The sequence below is a fragment of the Lepidochelys kempii genome, chromosome 3 (genome assembly GCF_965140265.1).
Source record: "Lepidochelys kempii isolate rLepKem1 chromosome 3, rLepKem1.hap2, whole genome shotgun sequence".
NCBI lineage: Eukaryota > Metazoa > Chordata > Testudines > Cheloniidae > Lepidochelys > Lepidochelys kempii.
The window spans coordinates 175,217,580-175,230,212 of NC_133258.1; the positions used below are offsets into that span (position 1 = coordinate 175,217,580).

The 12,633-nt window shown below is 41.0% G+C and overlaps 1 protein-coding gene across 8 annotated transcripts in view; it reads left to right on the forward strand.

The window, feature by feature from the left end:
* EPAS1 (endothelial PAS domain protein 1) overlaps positions 1-3,762 on the forward strand; it is a 150,877-nt gene extending 147,115 nt beyond the window's left edge. For 6 of the 8 annotated variants that reach the window (XM_073339108.1, XM_073339112.1, XM_073339113.1 and 3 more), the window contains one exon: positions 1,456-3,762. In XM_073339108.1, the coding sequence (XP_073195209.1) occupies positions 1,456-1,607 (152 nt within the window). In that variant the 3' untranslated portion in view covers positions 1,608-3,762. Of the gene's footprint in view, positions 1-994; positions 1,065-1,455 lie in introns of all 8 variants that reach the window. The other 2 variants (XM_073339109.1, XM_073339110.1) reach the window with 2 other exon arrangements.
* The last annotated feature ends 8,871 nt before the right edge of the window (positions 3,763-12,633 follow it).

Here is a 12,633-nt window from a genome sequence, read left to right on the forward strand (position 1 = left end):
CCAGGGAAGCGGGAGAGAATGAGCTGACCCTTGAAAAGCATTAATTTAAAATATCCAAAGTTGAAAATATAAATGTCCATACATTGGTGTCTGAATCCTTGAGAACCCATGAGTGGATACTCTTCAAAATAACAGGTTTCAGAGTAGCAGCCGTGTTAGTCTGTATCCGCACAAAGAAAAGGAGGACTTGTGGCACCTTAGAGACTAACCAATTTATTTGAGCATAAGCTTTCATGAGCTACAGCTCACTTCTTCGGAGGTATGCATCCGATGAAGTGAGCTGTAGCTCACGAAAGCTTATGCTCAAATAAATGTGTTAGTTTCTAAGGTGCCACAAGTCCTCCTTTTCTTTCTTCAAAATAAGTGTCCAAAGGCATAACTGTCAATGGATACCTATATAGATTTAGGCAAAGGGTAAGTAAGCCTCACTCATTCCTCTAAAATTATACCTCACTAATATCAGATAGAGCCATTTTCCCTTTTATAAGGAAGTTTAGCAAATGTATTAAAATATATCCGCTAAAATAACAGTCTTACAATGCCTTGCTAGTGCATGCTTCACTGTTCAACAGGCGCATTAAATGACATTATAACAGTTCACTTTTCTGACTGTAGTGAAAATCTTCCTAAACAAATTTAACAAGAATTACCAAAAAAAAATTTTTTTTTGAACAGTGAGTGCAGAAAACTTGTCCACTATTGCCTTTTCCCAGCACCCAGTACTGTCTTTGTCCTCTTTATATCAACTTATATCTGAATTCTCTCCTTCATTTTTTACTGTCCTTTCCTCCATATACTTGGACTTGGTAACTTTGATCTCAACAAAATCTGATGCCCACCATTAATCTTGGTAAATAGAGGAATAAAAGTTGAAATGACAGCACAACGTTAAATATGATTGTCACAGTTCTTTTGCATAGTTATAAACGTAGCAACTGTGTAACTTCAGAGTGATTTTATGTTTGACAGCTTGTGCATACATTTTCCCCTTCAGCTGAAAGTGTGAACAAACACCTTACTACAACAACAGCCTAATCACAGAAGTGAGTCATAGTTCAGCAGATGTAGGTTTGACTTTATTTTATGGTCCTTTCTTAAGAAAAAAATTAGAAGAGATACATGACTGCAATTGGTGATAATTCAGAAAACTATGTGGTTTACTACAGGTTTCCTGTTTTGAACTAGAATGATTTCCCCTTTTAAGAAAATCTAAATGACAAGGAAGAGAAAACATGTTTCACTCTAGTTAAAATTTCAACATGTGAGATTATTCTCAGTTTTAAAAGTTGATTGGCATATATAGATTTGAACTGGAAGATGTAATGCTGTTTTCAGGTGCCTGAATGTTCTAGAATACCAAAGAAAGCTAAATGAGGGAAAAGTTGACCTTCCCCACTCTGGTTAGATAGGCATCATTCATGAGTTTACCCTTTTTCTTTAACACTCTTATTTCAGGTGTGACAAGTCGTCTGCTTGGGCAATCTTACGAACCATATTTGTTGCCTGAATTGACCAGATATGACTGTGAGGTGAATGTCCCTGTTTTGGGCAGTTCTACACTTCTGCAAGGATGTGATTTGCTCAGAGCTCTTGACCAGGCAACCTGAGTAACCTTGCAATATTCCTTGGCCTATACTGTTCAAAACATCTTCAGTTTTTAAATATATTTTTTCAAGTAGACAATTTCTAATACCCAGTACACTTTTACAAGATTTTACTTATGTATTGAACTTGTCCACATTACCAAATAGCGGCCTTTTTGAAATTACTCACTTTATTATTCTTATTGAAAATATACATCTACTGTATTTTTCTCTATTTTAATAAAAGTGTTCTTTAGAAAATGCATATGATTTACCCTTCTGCCTGACTTGTAATTTATATTCTCTGGCATTTTCTTCAGTATTCATGCTAACAAACCTGTGGTGTAAATGTCTCTCTAATACTTTTGGCTCCTGTACTGCAAAGATTGATTTTTATTGCCAAAGATAAATGAAAACAAACAAAAAAAATCTGTTCTCCAGCCACAGTTTGTATTGACCTTCTAAATTAAAATTCTCCATGCCCCTACTGTGTTTGTAGTCTATTTCCCAGCACTAATCATATTGTAAATTTAACATCTTTTGGAAAAAAAATAAAAAAACCTCACATCACGACTTTCTGATTTTCTCCCCCTAAATCAGATACTATTTGCTGAAAGAAATGTGAAGGGTGAACTGCAGAGTTTGTGGATATCTGCAAAAGTTGCACAGTGTAGCTTTTTTCCTAACGTGGGCTAGATCCTCAGCTGCTGAACCTGGTATCCCTCTATTGCTGTATAGAGAGCTACATTGACATATGCTAGCAGAGGCTCTGCACCTATGTCTTCATTTGTGATGGGGTTTTTTGCGGGGGTGTTATTTCTTTTCTTTTTTCTTACACAAAATGTAACTGAATTTTTGGAATTTCTATTTGGGTTATTATGTATTGGTACTTTTGTGATGGCTAAGACATAGAACCAGAACCATACTCACTTTTTAAGAGCTGTTTTTGACTAGAGCTGGTAACACTCATTATGGGGTTGCCAATATTGCAGGACTGTCAGGATTTGTCCAAAAGCCAGTACTAACACTGCTAATTACCAATTAAGTTGACCTTTATTTTGTGTGCATTTTATACGCTAGATAGCAACATAATCCACACTCGTGAAACATTAAAAATAAAAGTTAAAATAGTATTTCCCTTTGCCTACTTATTATTGAGTTACCCTAGTAAAAATAAGATGTTAAGAGTGTTGGGCTGGGAGGGTTTTCTTTATTATTTTAGCTTTCCTTGTATTGTTGATAGCCTTTCAAGTGCACATAATCTTACAGCATGTCATTATAAGGCAATCCGACATCTTCAGAACCACCAAAAAAACAACTCTTGTTATCATGAATTTATTTAAAAGGCAAGGATTCAATTTTGTTCCCGGAAACCTCTTTGCCTTTGTTGGAAAATAAGTATAGGTATTGCTCTGTAAAGTCTAGCTGTTCAGTGGAAAATGAAGAAAGGAAGGGCAAGGACCAAATGCACGATAGCAGACATGTGAGGACAAACTATTTCCTCTTGCTCCTAAACTAACAGATCCTCCACTGATGAAAATCAGTGCCAGTTTACACCAGCTGAAAATCTGGCCCATAAAGTTGTCCCCAGACTCAAAGCCATTCTACTCAGACTTCCAACTATGTTCTATCAAATCCCTTTGTACGATGCACTAACATTTGCAGGTAGGGAGCATTGCGTTCATTGAGCACTTCAGAGATCATTCTGTTTAAGTGATACTTAACCTTACGGTCTTACACACTGAAAAAATAATTGAAAACCTTTTCTGTTGTTGGTACATTTTAAAAAAGTTATTAGTGACCCTCAGTACCTTCAAGAACATTTTACCAAAAATAAGTTACTTTTAAAAGGCATCTGTTGCTAAGTGAAGAAAAAAAAAACATTTTATTTAGCAAATCTGTAGTGGTAATGACTTGAGTGCTTGAAGGGTTAATGACACTTAAATATTGCTCTTTTATTTTGTTTGTTTGTGTAGTTTCAGCATTAAAGATGTTATACCATAACAGTTTACTAGACACTCAAATATTCCATGCTTAATATTAACCAAATGTAGCATCATTATTTTACAATCTATATTTCTGAATTCTTATTGACAATATAATGACTGTATGGGAACTTTAACTTGATAAGGAAATGTATTTTGACACTGATACCTTATTAAAGTATACTGATCCTAAATTCCTTGTGACTCTTGTTTGCTATGAATTTGTCACTTGATGTATTATTGTAAAACAAAGTATTTATTAAATTATTTATAGAAAATGAAGGTTTGCATTGATCTTTAAAAGCTTGAAAGAAGAACAAAAGCTCCCCATATTTAAAAACTAGAAAAGAATATTAGAGCTACATCAACCAAAGGCATAAAGATACAGAGTTGTATTATCAACCTTTCCATTCATTAACTTCAGTGGCTCCTGGACCAGCCCTCAGCATTCAGAAGGTTAACGATAAATTCCCATACCTTCAAATATATCATGCCATTGAATCTGACTCTTATTTCAATAGGGACTTCTGTTTTAAAACTTATGGTACAATATGGCCCACTGAACTTAGAAAATCAATAACAATTTGCCAGAGTGAGTACATGCAATACACATGGTGTTTGATTTAACAAATGCCGCAGATAATGATTGTAGACACTGAACTGCCAATTGTTGTATTTATTCTCTTATACTTTTACCTTTGATTTGTAGTGTTTGGCAACAGTCGTCAAGCCTCCCGTGCTGCTAGCAATCAAGGTGCCTCTATGAATCATGATTTTCCTAATAAATTCTTTTCTCCCACTGCCTTGGATGAAGTTTCTGTCTCAGATGTCAGGACCTTCATGCAAACTCCCTCCCCAGGCTTTAGATTGGAATGCCAACAAGTCTGTCAGCTCTTTTCCTAAAGTTTTTACCAATGCACATCCATGGACAGGCCACTCAAAGGCAGCAAATACCCTGGAGGAAAACTGATCTCTGATGCAGGGCACCCACAGTTCCAACGGAAGCCAATACAAGCTGCATGTGCTTAGCAGTTCCAATCATGGTCTGACATGCAATAGGTATACCGCTATTACAGAAGCACTGTACAAACATTAACAAACCATCACAGCAGCCTGTAGGATAGGGAGGTAGTATTGACTCCATTTTACAGATGGGGAACCAGCCAGTGACTTGCCCTCACATAATCCCTGTTAGAAACTGTTCTTGCCAAGACATCCTCTTTCTCTCACCCCAAGCCATTTCTCATGCTGTCCCCCTACTTTGAAGAGCTCTGACTTTCTCTTACATGAAGCATCCGTCAGCTCCACGTTCAAATACTTAATCAAAACCTGCTTCCTTTGCCTAGCTTTGTCACTTATGGACCATTGGGCCTTGCTGTTGTGTTGATATGTATAAGATTATTCAGACATCTGACTCTGTGTGCATAAGCCACAGAGAGCACCCAAGACAGCAGCCAAAAGCAATACATATTTTATATATAATAATGGCACCATCTATGGACCCAAAAGCAAGCCACAACAAGAGAAGCTAATGGATTATTATTAAGGGTAAATTAACTTGAGAGCAGCATATTTCTTCTTTTAACTATAAATGTATTTGTAGATGAGTAAGGATTTCCTCACTGACGTCGCTTCGCAGATCAAGTAGCACATTAAGGACCATGATATTAAGACTTCTTCCTTCTCCACTTAATTGGTCTTATTGAAAGCATTAAACAGCCCAAATCAAGGCAAGGAAAAGTGGAAAAAGCAAGTTTAATAAATAAATCTAACACCAACTGGGGAAGTATTTATAGATAACACAGTCAACTAAGGAGTTCACTAAACACGTCTCAAAGCCAGGTCTTAGCTTCTTCCTAACCCGTAACTTGAGAAGACAGCTGGGAGCGGCCACTCTGGCTCTAGAAAGGGGTGCTGCAGGAACAAGTAAAGCCTTCCAAACTCCATCTGAAAAATGGTGGCTAGGTTTGGGGTCCCCCCCCAAAAAAAGGCCACCGACAGCTACTGTGGTGCGTGTGCATGTCTGGTGGATACTAACCACAAAAGCTTAAAGAAAAGCAGTACTTGTGGCACCTTAGAGATTAATCAATTTATCTGAGCATGAGCTTCCGTGAGCTACAGCTCACTTCATCGGTTGCATGATGTAGCTCATGAAAGCTCATGCTCAAATAAATTGGTTAGACTCTAAGGTGCCACAAGTCCTCCTTTTCTTTTTGCGAATACAGACTAACACGGCTGCTACTCTGAAACCTGTCACAAAAGCTTACTCTCCCATACCGAGATGCCATTAAACAATGGACTCGTTAACTGCCATCACCACACTGAAATATCAACAGGTTACCACTGCCTATGCATGTTCCTGAACTAATGGTATGTTGCATCTCACGGTAAGGCAAGGTCTCGACCACAGACTGCTACCAGCATAGCTATGTCAGTCAGGGGTGCGAAGAGGTGTAAGTTCCTGACTGATACAACTGTGCTGGCAAAACCCCTCATGTAAACACACTTCTAGTTTAGTCCAACCCCCCCCCCCCCTCCTCCTTGCTTCCCCAGGGTGGCCTCAGGTTTGCCCACGTCACCCTGGGAGTGCTTTGCCAGCAGCAGAGTGCTCCTGCAGCAGTAGAATTTGCTCAGCTGTTACGCTACCAACTGATTCAGTAGAACTAGCGACATCTGCCAGTATTCTTCGACCGTTATATATATCCCGGTAGCTCACACAGTCTCCAGTCCTGGCTGAGGCCCTGTTGTACTAGGTGCCACACAAATATGTGCGTAAACGTGGCCCCTGCCTGGTAGAGTTTACAGTCTCATTGAAGACATGTTGAACCAAGTGAATGAGAACTATGGGAAGAGTTACCCAGCCTAATGATTTGCAGACCTTGCAAGTTATAAAACAGTTAAAGTTATCCTCTTTTAAATCATTTAAAGTTTCCTCTAACGAACAGTAAATCCCTGTGCTGCCTTCCAAGGGACTTCTTAGAAGGTCACTTCTGCTGGGAAAGTCAGCACTTGTGTGGGAAGAGGCAGCTGCAATTGGTGATGAGCCCAGGGGAGGGGGGGTTGCTGCCCCCTGGTGTTGTGCTACTCTACTTATACTGCTCCTTGAGCTCATGGGGTCCCATACAGAACATGAAAGACTGAGTGAGCATAAATTATGTCTTATACTGGAAGAATTAGCTTGCTCTCTGTATTTTTGTACATCAGTGTCACTCCTTCAGAACATACTGGAGAACATGGCATGATGGCTGAAGTAGCCCAGGTCAGAGGCATTCTTAATGAGATAATGCCAATCAAATTCCTGGGCCTGTCGTATTTCATAATAGAATTCAGAGTAACAGCCGTTTTAGTCTGTATCCGCAAAAAGAAAAGGAGGACTTGTGGCACCTTAGAGACTAACCAATTTATTAGAGCATAAGCTTTCCTGGGCTACAGCCCACTTCATTAGTCTGTTTTTGAAGCTTTTCTGTTGCAAAATGAAGTGGGCTGTAGCCCACGAAAGCTTATGCTCTAATAAATTTGTTAGTTGCTAAGGTGCCACAAGTACTCCTGTTCCTTTTGCATAATAGAATTAATCACCTTTATGACTAAAGTTTATCTGTTTCTTGAAAGATCTTGTTTGAGGCTTTTCAAACATAACAAATCAGTGCCAGACCTGACGTCCAAAAACTTATTCTTTGGAATGACAAATTGGAAGGGGTAAATGTTTGTGTCTTTAGAAACAAAGCTGCAGAGAAATGAGACCTAGCTCCCTGAAGCTGCCATGAAACAGAAGGATGCCTGATTCATCGGGCTACAGCAATCCCTAGTCACATAGTTTCAACGTGTTGGACCACACACCCCGGCCCCCAGTGGCCTAGTGTTAAAAAAAGAATTGCCCATTATGACACTATACAAACCCTCACTCTGCTAGATCAACTTACACAGGGCTTGAGTGAGGTGGAAAAAGGAGAGTGGCGCCCTAGGTCCGGGGTTGCTTCTACAAATACATTTACATACCATCACATCCACAACAAGTGCCGTGCCCGTGCACATGTAACAAGAGTTGTAGACACGAGGCCACCTGCCATAAAGGATGGATTGCACTTGGTGGAAACACTGTTGTCATTGTTTTATAGCACAGCAGTGGCAGAATGTTAGCTTTCTCCAATGAACTGAATCAAAATAAGCCCATGTGAAAGCAAGCAGCCAATCACATGCTGGTACAAGCAAATGGCCCAAGAATAGATGCTTTCCAGACCCATCAGACTATTCCTCTTGTTTGGAAGGGTACCAGAAACAAACCATTCATGGATAGAACCACAAGGAGCAGTCAACAGCAGGCAGCTCTATCTGATGCCAGGGTTCAGTGCTTTCCTGCATGACCCGCTCTAGACTCCTAACTAGATGGACATCTGTGAATTTCCACTTGAATGGGAAATGATTGTTCCCATAGTGTCAGTGCTAACTCTCAGGCTCATATTGCTGGTAGCAACGGCATTTTACTGAAGCAAGGAAAGAAACTAAACATACAAGAGCACATGAGAGCTAGACAGACACACAAAAAATGAGAGACTGGAAATGTGAAATCAAGGCACAACTGTCCAAAACAGAGCAGCATAAAAGTAAGAGACATATCTTTAGCTAATCCCAGGGGCAAAAATGTTTCATTCAAATTGACTAGCGAGAGGACGAGACCAAACGGCAAGAACTAGGACAACCAAATCTGAAGTCTTAGCTACCATTAGGCAAGGTATCAGAATTTTTTTCCAGTCTATCATTTCCCTAAATCCTCGAAACATCGTATTAACAGGTATTCATGGATATAGAGTCCCCTGTGTCAGGATGCAACAGGTTTTAGTGGAGACAGAAGCTTTTGCTTCTAGGTCACCAGTTCAAAACTAGCTCACAGTGGGGAATGAGTCAAGATCATTAGCAGTGAAGGCTGTTTGATACTGTTTTTCAGAGACTCTAGAGTTTAGATTTTTTTTTTTTAAATCTAAAGTGAGTGTTTATTTCTAGGCAAATTATCTCTTTTCGTTTTTAGTACCACTGAAGTCAATGAGACTACTTGTGTGCTTGAATGTTTTGTTGGGTCGGGGCTAAGTAAGGTGAATTGCATGAAAGGTGATGTTTTTAATGTTTATACAGTTTCAATTTTTTCTGGTCACGAACTTTAAACAGACAAGACTGTCAAAGCAATCTTGCAATATTATTACAGAACTTTACCAGTCTGGGCACCAAACAAACTCACCTGTCTTTTACTATGATCAAGTGAAGGAGATTTTAAAAAAAAAAAAACACCATAAGTTTTACTCACCCATCAAAAAATAGTTTGATCCCCCTGGGTGAGAAGGGATGAGAATGCCAACAGTATCTGTACAGGAAGAAACGATAGGCCCATCAAGGAAAAAAAGTCACTGGACTTCTGCAGAAAACCACTGGAAAAAACTAAAAGTTCTGAATTTGCAGAAAATCAGTGAGCCATTGGTCTTATTATACCAGCTCATTAGATGAATAAAAATGTGCTTATGGTGAGGGAAAAAATCACTAAATATAGCACCTTGTTATTCCTCTTGTATGTGTGCTAAGTCACAGCTGCCTCGTTTTCTGTCAAAAACTGTTCATTGCAGAATTAATAAAGCTATAAAAGACCAGAGCACACAGTACTGTATCGGATGCTTGGGCCAGACTAAACTAAAACCAGCTATATTCTGATTAGAGAGGATTCATTGTCTATGATGGTTGATGACTTTGTACATCTCGCTTGCTCTCTCCACGCACACAAATAATTTAAGGTTGAAAAGTTAAGCACTCAAAAGTTCGGAAATGCTAGAATTAAGGTGGATTGTGCCCATATTATTACCGATGGAGCTGGTTGTGATGCTCATCGTTCAGCCAGTCTGAAACTCTCCATGGTAAGCCCATTTTCAGTTAGTCACAGCTTTGCCAAACTGTAACCATTTGGGCTGAAAATGTTCCAAGCCAGGTGTCTGATTCAGACTGATTTTTTTTAAAAGTTTCAGCTAAAACAGCTCAGCCATTTCCAAGAAAGAGATTAGGGAAAATACATTGTTTTGCCCATTTTAATTTTTAACATGCTTTTACCTGGCATTTCTTAACTTTTACGTGCTTGTCTTTGAAACCTTAACATTCATTTAACATCTTTTTGTAGCTGTTACACACACAGAGCAGAAGAAGAACAGCACTATGTTCAGAGAGCAGAAGGAATTGCAGAACTGGTTGTTAACACCCCCCCGTCAACTTGGAAACTGAGCAAATTTGATATGAAAAGTCATTTGGCCAAATTCAGCTTGCTGTCATACCATTTGTGAGCCCTTTAAAGTCAATGGATTTGCACCAATATAACTGAAAGCAGAATGCAACCTCCAGATGGAAAACACTAAACAAGATGTCATTTACGCAGTCAGTTTTCAGAGCAGAACCTCACTATAAGGCTTCAGAACGCTATATGTGTCTGGGGAATTAAAAGAGTGATCAGCATTAACACAGAGATGTACAGTATTGGGCTTCTCTATATAACAGTTTATTTCTTGCTTCCAGTTTGGGTAAATTTTTAAGAAGGTTGAAGCAATAGCTTAAGCTTTCCTTGAGTTGCATAGCAATGAATCTAGTAGGTCCTTAAATTGCTTAAGGTTTCCATAGCAAAACCTAGTTAGAGCATGCCCAGCGCTAATCAAATAAGCAGGGCTGTAAAGCGATTTAAAAAAATTATTTGCAATTAATTGTGTGATTAAAAAAATTAATCATGATTAATCGTGTGGTTAATCACCCTGATAAACAATAGAATACCATTTATTTAAATATTTGTGGATGTTTTCTACATTTTCAAATATATTGATTTCAATCACAACACAGAATACAAAGTGTACAGTGTTCACTTTATATTTATTTTTATTACAAATATTTGCACTGTAAAAAAGAAAATAGTATTTTTCAATTCCCCCATTACAGTTGTAATGCAATTGTAGTGCAATCTCTTTATCATGAAAGTTGAATTTACAAATGTAGAATTATGTACAAAAAGTAAATGCATTCAAAAATAAAACAATGTAAAACTTTAGAGTCTACAAGTCCACTCAGTCCTACTTCTTGGTCAGCCAATCACTCAGACAAACAATTTTGTTTACATTTATGGGAGATAACGCTGCCTGCTTCTTATTTACAGTGTCACCTGAAAGTGAGCACAGGCTCACTTTTGTAGCAGGCATTGCAAGGTATTTACATGCCAGATGTGCTAAAGATTCATGTGTCCCTTCATGCTTCAGCCACCATTCCAGGGGACATGTGTCCATGCTGATAATGGGTTCTGCTCAGTAAAAATCCAAAGCAGTACGGATCAATGCATGTTCATTTTCATTATCTGAGTCAGATGCCACCAGCAGAAGGTTGATTTTCTTTATTGATGGTTTGGGTTCTGTAGTTTTCACATAGGAGTGTTGCTCATTTAACACATCTGAAAGCACGTTCCACACCTTGTCCTTCTCAGATTTTGGAAGGCACTTCAGATTCTTAAACCTTGGGTCAAGTGCTGCATCTATCTTTAGAAATCTCACATTGGTACCTTCTTTGCGTTTTGTCAAATCTGTAGGGAAAGTGTTCTTCTCTGAGTGCTTGCTCAGGCTGATTCCATTCCAGGTGTGCACGCAGCCAAGTGCGCGACTGTCAGAGAATTTTGCCTTAGCAGTACCCGTAGGGCTGGCTGTGGTGCCCTCCGGAATGCTGTGCTCATGTGGCAGTATATCAAGCACCGCCGGCCCCACACCCCCTCAGTTCCTTCTTACCGCCTATGGTGGTCAGTTGGCGCACCTTTCTTACTTAGCAAGAGCTAGCGGGTGTCTACCATTCTGAACTTCATGCCTTAATGCCAATGTATATAGTTCGCTTTGCTAGTCTTAAGTAGTTTTTAAGTGCTTGTTAAGTATTAGTAAGTTAGTAGTTAGGGTCCCAGTGGGACTTTGCCCCAGGTGGGGCATGCCCCGGTCTCCTGGGTTCAAGCCCCGTTCTGACTGCAGCAGGCCTATGCCTATAAGTGACCCCCACAGCAGCTGCCTTCAGTGCCTGGGGAGTCACACGTTAAGGGGCGGTGCCGGACCTGCAAAAACTTTCGGCCCCCCACCCAGAAGGAGCAAGACATCTGCCTCAGGACTCTCCTGATGGAGTCCGCCCTCCACCTGGCTTGGGAGCCATGTGGGCAGGTCATGCCAAGTGCCTCGGCATCTGTGTGCAGCGCACCGCTGGCACCTGACTCCTGCTGGCACCGTTTGCCATCACCGGCACCGAAGAAGGCGGCCAAGAAATGCTCCCTGGCACCGAGCAAGAAGGCCCAGGGGTCATCTATCAAGGGACCCGGGCCTGCCCATCAGACTGCTCCAGAGCCATGAGATCATGCCTCTCCAGCTGGGGCGCCCAGCTCCCTTAAAGGTCCGCAACTGACTCATGGGAGCAGTATGGGACCCACACACCTGCCTGCACCTTCGTCAGCCCAGGCTCCCCCTGGCGCAGAGAGAGCACAGGTCTCCACCTGCTCCCAAAGAGGGCAAGCCCGCCACTAAGACTCCTCAGAGGACATGGGAACAACGCCGGTCGCCGGATAGAAGACATTGATCATCGCTGCCGCATTTGGAATCACGGGGCAGATCCCAATTGTGTCGTCAGTCACACAGGCAAGCTTCCAGATCCCCACGGTGCTACTCTACAGATGGGCCCAACACTCCTCTTTCTATTCCCGGCACCGCTCTCTGTCTCGACGGTTGTCCTCTAGGCGTCAGTCCCGATCACCAGCATGGTGGGAACATTCCCTGTCCCAGTACCAGGTCCCCCTGGCACCAGTCCCGCTCTCGATGCTCCAGTTCCCGTTCAGTTACGCCCAGGCAATGGTCACCGGTAGCTACGACCAGCAAACAAACACAGGTGTTGACGGCTCCTCCCTGGTCGCTGGAAGAAGGTTCCTCCAGTACGGAGGGCCAGTTCAGCCCTGCGCCACGGTCTCATTGGCATCACTGGGCACTGGAGCCCCTCACTGGCAGTACCACAAGGGCAGCACAGCCAGTGGCCAGTGCAGTGGC